At 40.5% G+C, this 18,206-nt stretch overlaps 1 protein-coding gene across 1 annotated transcript; it reads right to left on the bottom strand.

Moving 5' to 3' along the window:
* Window positions 1-5,426: 5,426 nt before the first annotated feature.
* Window positions 5,427-17,912, bottom strand: LOC124289311 (mucin-5AC-like). The gene is made up of 6 exons (XM_046725919.1): window positions 16,407-17,912; window positions 14,568-16,295; window positions 11,976-12,172; window positions 10,719-11,489; window positions 10,143-10,605; window positions 5,427-9,845 (listed from the first exon to the last, which is right to left on the bottom strand). Exons 1-6 carry the CDS (start codon window positions 17,903-17,905, stop codon window positions 9,206-9,208), a joined length of 5,298 nt encoding a protein of 1,765 aa, XP_046581875.1. The 5' UTR covers window positions 17,906-17,912; the 3' UTR covers window positions 5,427-9,205.
* Between the last annotated feature and the right edge of the window lie 294 nt (window positions 17,913-18,206).

Here is an 18,206-nt window from a genome sequence, read left to right as displayed (position 1 = left end):
ACAACTATTCTCTAAGTAGTCATAATTAGAGACTTACAGTTGTGTGTGTCTAACAAGCTATGTAGGAATATAAATCAATCACGAGAAGGTTGTTGAGTTAATTTCAGTATTTCCCTGTGAAAATTTGAAGGTTGTGTCTTGATGATATAATCGTGGAAGGATTCAAATATTTTCTGGTTTACACAAGGAGTAAATTCTTTGTTTCCGTTCAAAAAATTATCCTGGTTATAACGGGTAGTTGATATCCACAAGAGCAACATGCACTGTCTATTAAATGTCTGTTATACTTATCGGCCGTAAATCTGAGTAGGTAAATTAATTTCTCTTTGATCACGAAGTTACCTACACAAAGTGTTTAATTATTAAAGACATTTACATGAGTAAGTTAATCAATTTATCTTATAAAGTTTCATGAAGTAACCTCCACAAGATTCAGTTACATAGCAAATCAGTAATTAGCTAGGGTGAATCCATTCTATCAGACAGGGGAGTATGGTGTGTTTTCGTTGTTAATTACCTACTCCACTGTCTCACAACTGGGAGTCTCACAACTGGGAGTTCTCACAAATGGGAGTAGACCGTTAAAAGAAGTGTAAAACCCATCTCACTTACCCACCCACTCGTCAAGTCAGTTTGTGTCAAAGGTCACTAGGTCTGAATGAACCGTGGATTTGTCTTATAGCCTAAAGATCTATTTATTTGATCTAGATTGTAGGATGAACCAGGATATGTTGTCTGATAATCAGCAAAGTTCATACTAGTAGGGAGTAAGAAATGAATTGCAGGGATCTCCTAAAGTCAAATTCAAAAATTTCCAGTGGCTTTTAATGCTTTGGAAGATAATTATGTACATTTCGTGGCACATGGCTATCAAGTATACCAAGTGGCAATAATACGGAGCTGTTATTATGTTTCTGTTATTATTCTTTTAATTTCATCAAGTTTTATGTTTATCATGGCTGTGAATAGTGGAAACATCTTTATGCTAAATAATGTGAACGGTAACCTACCGAGCATATGTGTAAATATTTGATGGTTCAAATTATAGCATGTAGATGACTGTATGTCAATATTAAGAGTTTACCATTCTTGAAGCATATAGGAACTCAGGTCCCTAAATGTGTTATTAACACAATTTCAAGATACATTAATATATCTTTCCTGTAATTTTATAAATGTTTTATTGTTAGGAAGTATTGAAGGAATGGTTTTATGAAATTTTGTTTTTTTCACTTTGCACTCTCATAGAGTTAGCCATCTATTTCCTGAAACTCTTTTGAGGATATGATATTTGTAAGGGCCAGGATAAGGCAGCTTTTGCCTCTCATAACTCTCCTCAATTCTTGTGAAATAGCATAAGATGATTTCATGGTTGGTTGTCAAGTTTAGATAGTGTTGGTGATGAACATCTCAAGAACAGAATGAAATGACATTAATTTGAAGTACAACGCAAATATTATAGATGACAGCTTCTTCTTTATTGTATGTCACAACGTTTCTGGGCTATTCCTCGCCCTTCAAATCAAATCATATTTGTATTTCCTGAATACTGATTTTGCCACACAAAAGCTTCACCTTGCAGATCACATGCCCTTCATCTGAATACAACTATCTCATGAAAATGTGTTTCTCAGTGACTGAAGATATTTTTGTAAAAGATACAGCTTGTGTGAACTTGGCAGAAACAGTTGTAGGACCCTGTCACAGAAAATATTTTTGGGGTTATGAAACCTTAGATTTATAGAGGATACTAAACCACCTTCCGTGTAATACCATTTTTATTAATCGAGTTAATGATTTGGTATCAAACGAGAGAAAATGAGTTTTATGCTAAATCATTCACGAGTTTGATAAAAATGGTATTTCACGGAAGCGAGTTTAGTATTCTGTTTATTACTCTCCAACATAAAGTGATAAAAACTGCCTACATAGTGTGATGACTCGGCTTTCCAGAGTCAAGCAAGGTCTAATACCATTGTGACAGAGGTATTAGCATTGTGACGTCATAACTGTAAACCATTATGACGTCATACGTCTAGCGGTATTACACTAGTGTAATATTGCTGTAAATATATTACACTGCAGTATCTTCCATGGGCTAGAAATAAGAGAGATTTATGAAACACCTTAGAAGAGTAATTTAGATGATAAAGTATATGAGTAGTGTTATCAAAGTGGCCATCCTGTTTTAGATTTTTGTTTGTGATCAGAGACTTGCCCTAAAAACCATAGTGTCATTGAGGCAGACTGAAAGTAGTGCCTATATAAAGTATGTTTCATTTTTGATTGAATACTAGTATCACATAAATACATCGTAGTACAGTCTTCAGCACACCTCATACAGGAAACAAAAAGTTATGATACGTTGCCATGCCTGTGGAAGGTCAGAATTATTAAAAACACCTCTCCACATGATGATGTATTGTTCTATTAATTGTAAAAATTATCCTTTTATAATCATGTGAGATGTATGTATAATTACCATTATCTTCACATTCATGTGCAATATTATGTCAGAACTCCGGGGAAATCCTTTGTCCAAGCAATGACAAGAGCATGGCTTTATCAAGAAATCTTTCCAATCCCTCTCCCTTCAACCACCCTTGACGATTCGACCTGTGAAGATCCGGGGTAGAATAGGTCTTCAGCAACCCATGCTTGTCACAAAAGGCGACAACCACCCTTGACCACCCAGTGTACCTCCATCTGGAAACTATTATAGACATACCATGCACCCACTCCCCTTCATAGCTTTGCTTGAGAAGTGACATCATCTTTTGTGACCAAATTGGGCGATCGTGTAGCCAAGTGGTTAAAGCATTCCCTTGTCATGCTGATGACCTGAGTCGATTCATCACATAGGTGCAAAGTATCAAGCCCATTTCTCTAAAATTCTAAATATAGCACAGGGAATCCCCTGGTTACGACCAATGTCAGCTCTAAGAGTTACGCTCAGTCATTATAACTACACTTTTAAGTGTAATTCTTAGCTGAGAATTTTCTTAGCGACTTAAGAGTATTCTTAAGAAATTTCTGAGAATTTTTATAAATACGGCCCCTGGTGTCCCTTTCGAGTCCACCTTTCTGTTGCTCATTCTTGGAGTTTGATTTGACAGGATTCATGTTATTTGAACTGGATGTTGATAAAGCTGTTGTGAAGATGTTTTTATCCGTTATATTTTAGGTAGGCCATGTTGTGTTGATCTATTGAAGGCGGAGGGATTGAAAGAACTTCTTGTTTGCTATAATGTTGCATTCTAGCTACGTTTGGACATAACATGGCATTGGTGGCCTAGTGGTGTAAGGTGACAAATCAAAGTGTCAGAACAGGATGATGGGTTTGAATCCCAGATTCTGTCTGACCTTGTTTCTAGGTTTGTCAGCTTTCGGGGGTTCCTCCCAATTTAAACTGACGTGTCATTTTATGACTGAAATACTGTTGAAAATGGCATTAAACCACCTCATACATATAACATGGCTAGCTCCTGTTAGGTGGAACATCATTTGTCTTCATAACTTTACAAAACATTCCAGATTATGTCCATTCCATGTATTAATCTGTTACTGTAAAATAAATAATCAACTGTTTGTGTGTTTCGTTCTGATTGCTTAATGATGTTCCTGAAGCACAAAACCGTGAATATCCGGGTTAGAATATTGATCTTCAGTAACCCATGCTTGTCGTAAGAGGCGACTAATGGGATCGGGTGGTCAGGCTCCCTGACTTGGTTGACATGTCATCGTATCCCAATTGCGCAGATCGATGCTCATGCTGTTGATCACAGGATTGTCTGGTCCAGACAGGATTATTTACAGACCGCTGGAATATTGCTGAGTGCAGCATAAAACTTAACTCCCTCACTCACTCCTGAAGCACAACAATTTGTCCAACGTCAATTTGCTCTGACCCGTTTGTCGTAAGAGGCAACCAACGGGATCGGGTGGTCAGTTTCGCTGACTTGGTTGACTTCTCGTACATGTCATCATATCCCAGTTGCTTAGATCAATGCTCATGATGTTGATCACTGGATTGTCTGGTCCATGCTCAATAATTTATAGTCTGCTGCCATATAGCTGGAATATTGCCAGGTGCAGCGTTAAACAACAAACCAACAATAGTCAAGATTGATTGTGTTGACAACATGGCTCATGAAGATGTTATGTCCATTTTTGATGCAACTCTAAAATTCACTTATCTGACTCTGTTGAAAGATTATTGTTGATGTTTAGTTGCCTACTGTTGTTCAATAATCAAGCCAGGAGAATTAATGTGATGTGGGCTGACATTCACAGTGACTCCCAAGTAGAGGTGTATGTTATAAAATTGGGTGTGCACTGTTAGAATGATAAACCAGTCCGAAGGTAACCTTTGTACCATGTATAGGTTCTGGTTTTTCTCATGAGTCTAGACCTGACCTATCACTAATTCTAAAATCATACATAAATAGCTTTGTTTCATCCCCTCAATCACACACACCTAGACCATCGTTTATTACATACTACTGTTCCTTAAAACATACACGAGACTCAGACCAGCAGACCATTTTTGATATTGAACACCGCTGGAATCAAGAGAAGGTCACAAGCACAGCTTGTTGGAATAGCCAACTGAGGAGGATTGAGTTGTTGTATTATATGCAGTTGTGGATTGTATGTCAAACTCAGTACTGATTGGTGCTCATGCTATTGGATGGGTGACCATGTTTGGCAGCTTGACTCATGAGCGTTTCTAGGACTTCAGTCCTGCCCCACAAGGCACACGTGGTCTCACCTTAGGCAGTTTGTTTAAAATTGCCTCTGTTTACTCAAGAGTGAATGGGTACCTGGTTGGATGAGCCATATAGTGATGTGCCTCCCAGGCAGCTTGGGTTAACCAGGGGTAACAATGTCTTAGCGCTTTGAACATGCACAAGTGCATGGATACAGGGGCTCCATAAATGTCCAGTATTATCATTATTAGCCACAGGTATGCCTTGATGTAGATTGAGTATAGTTTAACACCATTTTAAGCAATATTCCAGCAATATCACGGCAGGGGACACCACAAATGGGGTTCACAAATTGTACCCATGAGGGGAATCGAACTCCACCTTCGGCATGGCATGATTTAGCTTTAATCACTCAGGCTACCCCACCGCCACCCTTGATGTAGAGGGCAGTGAGGTAGCCTAGTGGTTAAAGCGTTTGCTCGTCACCCCAAAGACCCGGGTTCGATTCCCCACATGGGTACAATGAGTGAAGCCCATTCCTGGTGTCCCCCGCCGTGATATTGCTGGAATATTGCTAAAAGCAGCGTAAAACCATACTCACTCACTTCATGTGGACCTAAACCTTTTTTCAGGCTGGTATGCTCATTCCCATGCTCCCTCCCTCACGTTACAGGATCTGCTGAATATTCTCCCACAAAGACAACAGCAACAAATGGCCATGACAATCAGTGGGTTTATTGGCACTTGATTTATAGAGTCAAGGACACAGACTGTAAATAAATATAAATCAGTACTATTAACATCAGTGATTAATACATAAATCAACATTTAAAATGATATGTTTGAGGAAATTCAACTCTGAAATTTCAACCATTTCATATAAGAAAGGGGACACGCATAAATCACCGACAGCATTTTGATGTAAATAAAGTAAATGTAAATATTGTAATCCAGTTAAATGATATTGTAAAATGAATATATGCAAAGTGAAGACATTATAAAATGCCAATTTCCAGGAAAGTATGGTATCACAACATAAATGAAATATTTGTTTGTTTTTCTATAAAAAAAAGTATCTATGATGCTTTTTAACAAAACTACATTACACTCCCTACCATGATCAATTTAAAAAGCTACATTTAGAGGTTTAGCTTAATACAATGCAGTTTGAGCACACTTTATCATCAAACATCAACAGAGGGGCAGTACAGGGGAAGGGATTGAAACTAACAGATAATGTCCAAATTTAAAGTTCTTACCTACCAAAGTTGAAAAAATATGATTCGTTCATATTACAAAACTAAACAATAGTCATGAATAATGTATTAAGTAATATGAAAGAATCAAATGGTCCTTAGAAATGTCTATATTTTACACATACACAATGTTATTTAGGGGTATGACCTGGAATAATAAGGCAACTAAACTTGAAAATTTTACTCACCAATTAATCATGTACTATGGCTGGGCAATGGAGGAAAGTACTTCCACGACCACTATAACAATGACCAGTACGTCATATAGCATACAAACTTGTTTAAATACTAGCAGACTCAATACAATCTCACAACCTATATGATAATAATGCATAACTTATAGTTGTTACACCACAATAGTAGTAAAACTGAACAACCATTATACTGTAGTTATCATCCATGAAAGTGATTTGTATTATACATATCAAGGCATGATTGATACAATGAACCAATACTGTATTTACAGGTGGGTGAGGATAATAGTTCATATTCAATGCATTAACTATATACCAAGACACACCAAATGCATATATTTTTTAATAATTAGGTTTTACACATCCACCTGCCCAAATATTCACAAAGGTGAAAAAAGAAATTGAAAACATGAAAATTTATATTTTCTTCCCTGCAGATGCAGAGGATGACATTTGGAGGTGGAGTTTCTTTTGATTATTTTATTCTCCTAGACTTTTTCAAATCAATTCAATCAACTAACAATTCTGTTCAGAAATCACTTTTAAAATTTACCGGTATTTTTCTTTTTATTGCATCTCGATCATTGTCTTTATAGTTTAGAATCGCATCCGATAAACAGGGTGACTCAAAAAGACCACAGCTCCAAAGAATATGAGATTTGTGAAGAGAAGTGAAATGTGAACTAGTGAAGAAAATTGACAGTAAGTACTTTGAAACATAGTCAAGGACAGATTTGAAATGAATATTATCTAATTATAATAACATTAATGGAAGCTAATTGAATCCATTCAAATGCTTATATTTATTGTCACTTATCGAAGAACAATTGAATTAATAACAGCTTGTGATCACTATGTACTGGAAATACCATTATTTCAGTTACTGTTCTATTATCATTCCATACATAGTTTTGCTGTAAAGAATATCAATGTAACAGCACCATAATACAAGTTATGACCTATATATGACTATACATAAACTGATTACTTCGCGTGTACACATAGGTGTTGCCTACAAAACTCCTACATGTGAATATTCTGTGCTGTGAAGGGAAACATATGAAAAAACACTACCATGGACTATCTGTTCTAAAACCACTTCTGACTTTCAATGAATAACATTTAAAACCTCAGCACCTTTTTCTACTTGACTAGAACAAGTGCCATTCCACCAACACGGACACTAACAATAACCAGTTAAGAATTCATCCTTCAAGACATTAAAACCTCCTACATGAAAATGGTTTAACTGCAATGAAATGTATTTAAATGAACCATTATTTTAGTTATTTTATATTTCATATTCCAGGAATTAAATCGGATGAATGCGAACATGGAAATCATGTCCTATTTTCCAAACATTGGATGATCACTGATCTGTATTTTGGATTATATTGCACATGCATTGGGTAGATGAATCGATCAACAAGCTTCAAGCAAAACAGATTATCAACACTGGTAAAGAAACCACATTGCAAGCTAATTAACATACCCAATCAGAATTAACACAACACATCGTATATTATGCGTTCATAATCAGTAATTAAATCAATTTATAAGCATGCTCACAATCGATCACGACAACCTTGAGATGACTCAACACCCCAACTGAATATTAGTATACAGGAAACTATTACATTTACAAAAGTAGTACATGGACAACTAATATGAACTTGAAGCACAACCGTAGAACTATCATGGATAAGCAATCACTAACATAGACTCACAAACTAAACTAATGCCATAAAATGTATATATGTGCTATGGATTCAAGGTGACACTGCTAATAAACAGATTATTTCATAAACTAGTGAACAGTTTTATCAAAGTCTGCCATATGAAGATTAAACATCAGAAAGTTGCACTAACAGAAATAAAAAACCTCACTTCGTCAGCTTGTCATTGCTTCTCAGAACATCCTATGACATGTGATCTTGGCCACAAAACCTAAATTATTTATACAACAAAGACAAAAAGTGCAGAACATAAGATCGTAAAGTAAAGGATCCAAGACTTGTTATGAGAGCAAACCATACAAATGGGTGGAAATTGGATAATTAACATACAAAGACAGATGACATCTCGACTACTCAATATTTGCTCAGGACCAAGTTTGCCGTCTTAAGTCAAAGGACTGGTACTAAGCAAATTTTGAGTATTTTGTTTATAAGGGAAGTAATATGTATTCTGTTAGAAAAACGAAAAAAGGCAAAGTTGTATACACCTAGTCATAATATTTCTTGAACATTTTGCATATAACAATTGGTTGGACAAGTTAATGTATTTATTTGTACTAACACTCACCTACTATCAAGAGGTGAATTCAGTAATGAAGAATGTCTTTGTGTCAATCTCAACCATGAGTTCACACGTTCAACAGCTTGAGTAATACGAGGAAGTATGAATAAAACAGATAGGATTTCGGTTGCGATACACCTTTGGTTAAACTGCGCTGTGTCTTATCACATAACAAGTATATCTATTTCAGAGTTGTAAATATTTGACTACTTTGTATAGAAAAAATAGGGAATGAGGAAATAGATAATATAAACAAAACATTGCGTAGTGTTCAACAGAGAACTGTCTTTCAACCAACCGCTTCATTCTCTCTGGGAACAGCTGTTACAGATGGAGACAAGGTCAACAATACCTCTCAGTGAAAACAAGATTACATAATTATGGAACAGTGGTGAATAAAAAGGTAATTTTTAGTTCAGACATTTTTTGTTGTTAAATTACCCAAGTCTGGACTATATTTACATGTATTTTAAATCTTATTCACAGTATAATTTTTTTTTTCAACAATTCCTCTTGTATGAATGAATATTTAAGTAATATGCCCCATCTGAAAAACAAACAGCTAAAAAACATTTGTTAAGTGTCAAAGGCTGTTTTGATACTCCCATGTGTTTTTCTTATTGAACAAAGGGTATCTTAAAAAAGATCAACAAGTGAAGAAGTGTCACTGCTTTGTGGCTCAATGTTTTGGGTATTAGGTGGTTTTTCAAACATATCCAACAATACTGATTGGTCAGATTCTTTTGTATCAGCAGCTGATTGGCTCGAAGTCTTGAGTAGATGAGGGAGATGTAAAATCTGGTGAGGATCCGAACATGTCGGCTGAGATGCCACTGTTTGTCCGAGATGGTGCCTCAGAACCAGATTGCATGAAGTCTAATAACATCCCAGAATCTGTCATGGGGTTCTGATGACTGGTGCCAGTCTCCACATTACTACCAGGGCTGACGTCAAACATGTCACCAGTCTCAAGTCTACTTGGTTCAACCTGTGATATCAGGCCAAAAGGATTACTGTCAGCCATCTGAGCTGTCTCTAAAGGAGGGAATGTATTTGATGCACTAAGATTTGGAACAGTATCATTCTGGGAGGGATTTGTCAGGCCAAATGGATCACTGTCTGACACCTGACTGGTCTCTGCTGAGAAAATTTGCTCACTAGTACTGTGAACAGTGTCGTCCTGGGAAGATGCTGAGCCAAATGGAAAACTATCCACTGCCTTTCCAGGTTCCACTGAAGGGTGTGAATCAGATGCCCCAAGATCTGTCAAGGTGTTCTTGTCAGAAGGAGTTGCCAGGACAAATGGATTACTGTCTGCTGTTTTTCCAGTCTCTATTGATGGGAACATATCTTGTGCCCCAAGATTTGTCTCAGAATTCTCACTGGATGTCAGACCAAATGGATCACTGTCTGTGGGTGGTCCAGGCTCCACTGATTTAAATGCATCTGATGCACCCAGATTTGTCCAGGTGTTCTCACCAGAAGGAGATGCCAGGCCAAATGGATCACTGTCTCCTGTTTGTTTTGTCTCAATTGAAGGAAATGCATCTGATGCTTCCAGCTTTGGAACAGTGTTCTCACTTGATGTCAGACCAAATGGATCACTGTCTGTGGGTGGTCCACGCTCCACTGTGGTGAATGGATCTGATGCCACAAGGTTTGAATCAGTGTTCTCACCAGGAGATGCCAGGCCAAATGGATCACTGTCTGCTGTTTGTTTTGTCTCAATTGAAGGAAATGCATCTGATGCTTCCAGATTTGGAACAGTGTTCTCACTTGACGTCAAACCAAATGGATCACTGTCTGTGGGTGGTCCAGGCTCCACGAAGGAGAATGCATCTGATGCCACAGGATTTGGAACACTGCTCTCACTTGATGTCAGGCCAAATGGATCACTGTCTGTGGTTGGTACAGGCTCCACTAAGGGGAATGGATGTGATGCCACAAGATTTGAATCAGTCTTCTCACCAGAGGGAGATGCCAGGCCAAATGGATCACTGTCTGCTGTTTGTTTTGTCTCGATTGAAGGAAATGCATCTGATGCCTCCAGCTTTGGAACAATGTTCTCACTTGATGTCAGACCAAATGGATCACTGTCTGTGGTTGGTACAGGCTCCACTGTGGTGAATGCATCAGATGCCACAGGATTTGGAACACTGTTCTCTCAATTGAAGGAATTGATGTCAGGCCAAATGGATCACTGTCTGTCCAGGTTGTTGGTACAGGCTCCACTGTGGTGAATGCATCAGATGCCACAGGATTTGGAACACTGCTCTCACTTGATGTCAGACCAAATGGATCACTGTCGGTTGTTGGTACAGGCTCCACTGAGGTGAATGCATCTGATGCCACAAGATTTGAATCAGTGTTCTCACCAGGAGATGCCAGGCCAAATGGATCACTGTCTGCTGCTTGTTCTGTCTCCACTGAGGGGAGTGCATCTGAAGCATCAAGATTTGGAACAATGTTCTCCACAGTAGCTGATGTCAGACCAAATGGATCACTGTCTGTGGTTGGCACAGGCTCTACTGAGGGGAATGCATCTGATGCACCCAGATCTGTCAAGGTGTTCTCACCAGAGGGAGATGCCAGACCAAATGGATCACTGTCTGCTGTTTGTTCTGTCTCAATTGAAGGAAATGCATCTGATGCTTCCAGCTTTGGAACACTGCTCTCACTTGATGTCAGGCCAAATGGATCACTGTCGGTTGTTGGTACAGGCTCCACTGTGGTGAATGCATCAGATGCCACAGGATTTGGAACACTGCTCTCACTTGATGGCAGGCCAAATGGATCACTGTCTGTGGGTGGTCCACGCTCCACTGAGGTGAATGCATCAGATGCCACAGGATTTGGAACACTGCTCTCACTTGATGTCAGGCCAAATGGATCACTGTCGGTTGTTGGTACAGGCTCCACTGAGGTGAATGCATCTGATGCCACAAGATTTGAATCAGTGTTCTCACCAGGAGATGCCAGGCCAAATGGATCACTGTCTGCTGTTTGTTCTGTCTCCACTGAGGGGAGTGCATCTGAAGCATCAAGATTTGGAACAATGTTCTCAACAGTAGCTGATGTCAGACCAAATGGATCACTGTCTGTGGGTGGTCCACGCTCCACTGTGGTGAATGGATCTGATGCCACAAGGTTTGAATCAGTGTTCTCACCAGGAGATGCCAGGCCAAATGGATCACTGTCTGCTGTTTGTTCTGTCTCTATTGAGGCGAACATATCTTGTGCCCCAAGATTTGTCTCAGTGTTTTCACTGGATGCCAGGCCAAATGGATCACTGTCTTTTATTTGTTCTGTCTCAATTGAAGGAAACACATCTACTGCCTCTAGATTTGGAACACTGCTCTCACTTGATGTCAAACCAAATGGATCACTGTCTGTGGTTGGTCCAGGTCTCACTGACGGGAATGCATCTGATGGCACAATATTTGTGAAAGTGTTCTCACCAGAAGGAGTTACCAGGCCAAATGGATTGCTGTCTACTGTTTGTATTGCTGGGGGTGAATCTGAAGCATCAAGATTTGGAACAATGTTCTCAACAGTAGCTGATGTCAGACCAAATGGATCACTGTCTGTGGTTGGTCCAGACATCACTGAGGGGAATGCATCTGATGCACCCAGATCTGTCTCAGTGTTCTCACCAGAAGGAGTTGCCAGGCCAAATGGATCACTGTCTGCTGTTTGTTCTGTCTCTACTGAGGGAAACACATCTGCTGCCTCTAGCTTTGGAACACTGTTCTCACTTGATGGCAAACCAAATGGATCACTGTCTGTGGTTGGTCCAGGCTCCACTGAGGAGAATGGATACGATGCCAGAAGATTTGAATCAGTCTTCTCACCAGAGGGAGTTGCCAGGCCAAATGGATCACTGTCTGCTGTTTGTTCTGTCTCCACTGAGGGGAGTGCATCTGAAGCATCAAGATTTGGAACACTGTTCTCAACAGTAGCTGGTGTCAGACCAAATGGATCACTGTCTGTGGTTGGTATAGGCTCTACTGAGGGGAATGGATGTGATGCCACAAGGTTTGAATCAGTGTTCTCACCAGGAGATGCCAGGCCAAATGGATCACTGTCTCCTGTTTGTTCTGTCTCGATTGAAGGAAATGCATCTGATGCTTCCTGCTTTGGAACACTGCTCTCACTTGATGTCAGACCAAATGGATCACTGTCTGTGGTTGGTACAGGCTCAACTGAGGGGAATGCATCTGATGCCACAAGGTTTGAATCAGTGTTCTCACCAGGAGATGCCAGGCCAAATGGATCACTGTCTCCTGTTTGTTCTGTCTCAATTGAAGGAAATGCATCTGATACCTCCAGCTTTGGAACACCGTTCTCACTTGATGTCAGACCAAATGGATCACTGTCTGTGGTTGGTCCAGGCACCACTGTGGTGAATGCATCAGATGCCACAGGATTTGGAACACTGCTCTCACTTGATGGCAGGCCAAATGGATCACTGTCGGTTGTTGGTACAGGCTCCACTGTGGTGAATGCATCAGATGCCACAGGATTTGGAACACTGCTCTCACTTGATGGCAGGCCAAATGGATCACTGTCGGTTGTTTGTTCTGTCTCCGCTGAGGTGAATGCATCTGATGCCACAAGATTTGAATCAGTGTTCTCACCAGGAGATGCCAGGCCAAATGGATCACTGTCTGTGGTTGGTACAGGCTCCACTGAGGGGAGTGCATCTGAAGCATCAAGATTTGGAACAATGTTCTCAACAGTAGCTGGTGTCAGACCAAATGGATCACTGTCTGTGGTTGGTACAGGCTCCACTGAGAGGAATGGATGTGATGCCACAAGGTTTGAATCAGTGTTCTCACCAGGAGATGCCAGGCCAAATGGATCACTGTCTCCTGTTTGTTCTGTCTCGATTGAAGGAAATGCATCTGATGCTTCCTGCTTTGGAACACTGCTCTCACTTGATGTCAGACCAAATGGATCACTGTCTGTGGTTGGTACAGGCTCCACTGAGGGGAATGCATCTGATGCCACAAGATTTGAATCAGTGTTCTCACCAGGAGATGCCAGGCCAAATGGATCACTGTCTGCTGTTTGTTCTGTCTCGATTGAAGGAAATGCATCTGATGCTTCCTAGCTTTGGAACACTGTTCTCACTTGATGTCAGACCAAATGGATCACTGTCTGTGGTTGGTCCAGGCTCTACTGAGGGGAATGGATGTGATGCCACAAGATTTGAATCAGTGTTCTCACCAGAGGGAGTTGCCAGGCCAAATGGATCACTGTCTGCTGTTTGTTCTGTCTCAATTGAAGGAAATGCATCTGATACCTCCAGCTTTGGAACACTGTTCTCACTTGTTGTCAGACCAAATGGATCACTGTCTGTGGTTGGTACAGGCTCCACTGTGGTGAATGCATCTGATGCCACAGGATTTGGAACACTGCTCTCACTTGATGGCAGGCCAAATGGATCACTGTCTGTTGTTGGTACAGGCTCCACTGTGGTGAATGCATCAGATGCCACAGGATTTGGAACACTGCTCTCACTTGATGTCAGACCAAATGGATCACTGTCGGTTGTTGGTACAGGCTCCACTGAGGTGAATGCATCTGATGCCACAAGATTTGAATCAGTGTTCTCACCAGGAGATGCCAGGCCAAATGGATCACTGTCTGCTGTTTGTTCTGTCTCAATTGAGGGAAATGCATCTGATGCTTCCAGCTTTGGAACAGTGTTCTCACTTGATGTCAAACCAAACGGATCACTGTCTGTGGTTGGTCCAGGCTCCACTGAGGGAAATGCAACTGATGCCACAAGATTTGAATCAGTGTTCTCACCAGAAGGAGATGTCAGGCCAAATGGATCACTGTCTGCAGTTTCTTCTGTCTCTACTGAGGCAAATGCAACCGATGCCCCTACTTTTGGTACAGTGTACTCACTGGATGTCAGACCAAATGAATCTGATGCACCTAGATTTGTCAAAGTGTTCTCACCAGAAGGAACTGCAAGGCCAAATGGATCACTGTTTTCTGTCTCTACTAAGGAGAACGTATCTAGTGTCTCAAGATTTGGAGCACTGTTTTCACCAGGAGTTACTACAGCAAACGTGGTTGGTCCTGGCTCCACTGAGGGGAATGCATCTGATGCCTCAATACTTGATACCGTGTTCTCACCAGATGTCAGGCCAAATGGATCACGGTCTTCAGTTTGCTTGGTCATTACAGGAAGGACTGCATCTGAATCATCAATATTCAGAACCGAGGATTCATTGGAAGATGTCAGATCTCCTTTCATTTGGTTTTGGATTGAGACGGGACTGTGAATTTGTACAGGATCTGCTTCAGGATCTGTTGTTGATATTAAGCCATTTGTACCTATGGTTTCATTGTTAATAGGCGTAAGGGTATTGAATGGCAGATTTGTTTCCATGTTATTATCAGTTGGTGATAAGCTAGCACTGTCCTCTTGTGGGATCACTGGTGCAGCTTTAGATACAGCAGGATCTGTCATTGTATCCTGACGTGGTTGCATATTTACGTCTGAAGACAAATCCTCAAAAGGTTTCAATATGATTTCTTCTGTTTGACTTGAAGCTATTGGTGGGGACATGCTTAACACACCACTATCTGCAGCTTGTTCCCGACCAGTGTCTATGTTAATTTCTCTGACTGTAGAAGCTCTGTTTACTACACTTGTCTCAGACATACCAGATTCATCATTATCCTCAACTAGACCCTCCTGAGAGCTTGATAAGTCAAGGAATGCTGCAGATTCTTGGGAGTCAGTCAATGACGAATCTGGAAAGTCAATTATGCCTTGACCCACATTACTTTCATTTGAGCCATCATTGTATAATTTTGCTTGTTTGTCCTCCTCTGATCCACTAAGGACAAGGAATCCCTCTCCTGTTCCATCAACAGTCTCACCATCTTGTCCAGCTTCAGTGCTTTCTGGGAACTTAGAATCTAAATTTGCCTCAGCTTCACTGGTTTCACCGATGCCACCTCCTACTGGACTACTGGATATTTCAACAAAGCCATCCAATAAGGAATCAGTAGACACAGTGCTCCCATCACCTGTTTGGCTCACTTCCACTTGTTCTGGTGTTGTCATACCAAGGTCCTCAAAATCATTGATAGATTGATCACTCCCAGCTTCCGAAACATCAGATGCCCACGACCCCTGCTCTGAACTGGATACTTGATCTGAATGTCCTGTATCAAGGTTTATGTCAACCTCAAATTGAGTAGACATGAGTTCTGGTGATTCACTTTTCGTTTCAGTGGGAGCACCATCAGAGTCAAAAGGTTTGACAGTCTGTGATGGAACATCTACATCATGATGATCAGCATCAGCATCAAGATAACAGGATGAACCTGGGGCATTCACATTTATCACATTCTCAGCAAAATTCACAGATTCAGATTCAACTACAGCATCTTCAGTCTTTAGACTGTCAGCCATGATCAAATCAGTTAGTTCAGCATCAGTTTGATCCTCTTTCTCAGCATTCTCTTTAGGGGCATCATGCTCTGACACATGACTCGTGACATCTGGGGCATCATTTTGTTCTGAAGTCCTTTCTTCCAAGGTGTCCCTTCCAGGGATGAACTGTTGGCCAAAGTCATCGATAACATTTGATGTTATGCCTGATGAACTAGTAACTTCTGTAGTGTTCTCTTTTGTTTCTATACTTATGTCAGATTGAGATTTGGGATCAGTAAAGCTTGTAAACTGCTCAGAATCAGATATTGAGGGTAAGTCATCTGGCACAGGGATCTGATTAAAACCTTCAAGGTCAGTGAAGCCATCATCCTCATCTGATGGTATCTGCTGTGACATATTAACATCAATGAATTGATCTAGTGGTTGTGGAGTTTCAACAACAATTTGGTCTTCATTTATTGACAGGTGAGAATTAGGGACTAAAGATAAATCATTTGGCACAGGAATCTGCTCAAAACCAGTGAAGTCAGATGGCAGCTGATGTGGTTCTGGAGAGATACCTTGAATGGGTGCATTAGTCTCAAAGGTATGGATTTCCTTTTCTGTGTCTGTTTCACCAACAGCATCTTCAGTCAAAATATTTGAAAATGAGGTGGTTGGAATTTCATCTTTATCACAGAGTTGCACTGGTAATAAATTGTCATCAACAATGTCTGCTTGGAAATCAGGTTTCAGGGATACATCATTGTCTTGTGCAACCAGACTACCTGATGAAAAGAAATCATCAAGGTTATCAGATTCTTTGTTGGGAATAACATTGTCTGAAACATCTGGATCACTACTTTCTTCAACCACCTCAGATTGATTGGTCACCATAACTTCAAACACATCAGTTTGATTTACAATCTGTTGAATGTCATCATCCATTTGACCGGAGACACCATGATCCTCAACCATATCTTGGGTCTGTTCAATGGCTATTGTGCTCTGAAGGCCAATCTCGGAGACAACATCCTCTGACTCAGCCTCTGAAACAGTATCAGGTATTGGTCCTGGGCCTGATATCACTTCATCAGCTTTATCAGTTCCACTTTCTGAATGTCTCAAATTTGTCTCACAGACTTCCTCAGGGCTATTTGACTCAGTGCTCAATGTTTGTTCCTCCAAAGCAGACAATGTGTCATCATCCTTGTCTGTGTCTATGACAACTTGACTTTCACCTGAAATACCTTCATCAGCATGAGCTCCAACATCACCTGTTGCAACCTCATCTCCATTGCTGTCAGTGTCTGCTGGTAACAGACGCGGAGTGGCAGTGGGTCCAGCATATGGCATGGAGTCCTGAACAGCATCCTTGGAAGGATGTCCAATCTCAACAGATGGTGACATGTTTGGAGGCGAGTCAGATGGCACAATCTCTACTGGTTCACACACAACAGCAATTTCTGATTCATTCAACTCGTCCATGGAATATGTAGGTGATTCAGTGATGATTTCAACATCTGATGAAGACCCAACCATGTCAAATGAAGTATTATCTTCAGATTCATAATTCTCCTTCCCTTGTGGTTCAATGGAAAATGATAAATTCTCTTCAAAATTAATGTCACTATCCTCTTGTTTCACAGACACTTCTGATTCTGTCTCAACATTTGCAAAAGCAGAGTCGTCTCCTCTGTTTTGATTGAACAATGCAGTTGGTTCTAATCCTGTAACTTCAGGTTTGTCTGCAGGATGCTTCTCATCTGGAGAAGTCTGTGAGTCCTCAAGTAACATGTCAGAGGAAGGAATCTTACAAACTTCTGATTCTGAACCACCAACTGGTGTGGATGTTATTTCAGCATTTTCCAGGGACACAACACTCTCAAGAATGACACTAGATCCAGATGTTGGACTCACTTCTACATCTTGGCAGTCAAATGGGGCCTCATAACTACTTTTTAACATGTCAGATGCCTCGGTGTGAATACTCAGGACATCAATATTAACAAGACTATCACCTAACTGTGTCAAACTGTCTGTCATGTTCTCCTGTGAGAAGCTATTGGAGACCTCAGGTATACCTGCAATGTCAACAGTTGATGCAGCAGCTGGTGGGAGCTCTAACTCACTGACATATGGAATATGGGGACATTAACACTCTGTCCTTCAGGAAAGCTATGCACTTCCATAGCATCTAGATCACTGAAGCTCACTGTGACAGTCTCAGGATCAGTAAACTGTTGTGTTTTGTCGCTTTCATCGGAACCTGATTTATCTGTTAGGCCCGATTGTGTGAGAGCATATGATTGGGCAGGCTCAACATGTAATTGATCATTCTTATTTG

Source organism: Haliotis rubra, unplaced genomic scaffold (assembly GCF_003918875.1).
Source record: "Haliotis rubra isolate DU_JTF1 unplaced genomic scaffold, ASM391887v1 Scf44, whole genome shotgun sequence".
NCBI lineage: Eukaryota > Metazoa > Mollusca > Gastropoda > Lepetellida > Haliotidae > Haliotis > Haliotis rubra.
The sequence above is the reverse complement of the archived record's forward strand: the minus strand, read 5'-3'. Positions and strand labels throughout refer to the sequence as shown.

Coding starts and splice junctions, on each gene's coding strand:
- LOC124289311 (XM_046725919.1), bottom strand. CDS start 17,905: ATGACAGACAGTTTGACACAGTTAGGTGATAGTCTTGTTAATATTGAT. Junction 16,296..16,406: donor CCACATCAGCTGCCATCTGA/CTTCACTGGTTT, acceptor ACAACCACTAGA/TCAATTCATTGATGTTAATA. Junction 9,846..10,142: donor AGTGATCCATTTGGCCTGGC/ATCTCCTGGTGA, acceptor ATTTGGTCTGAC/ATCCAGTGAGAATTCTGAGA.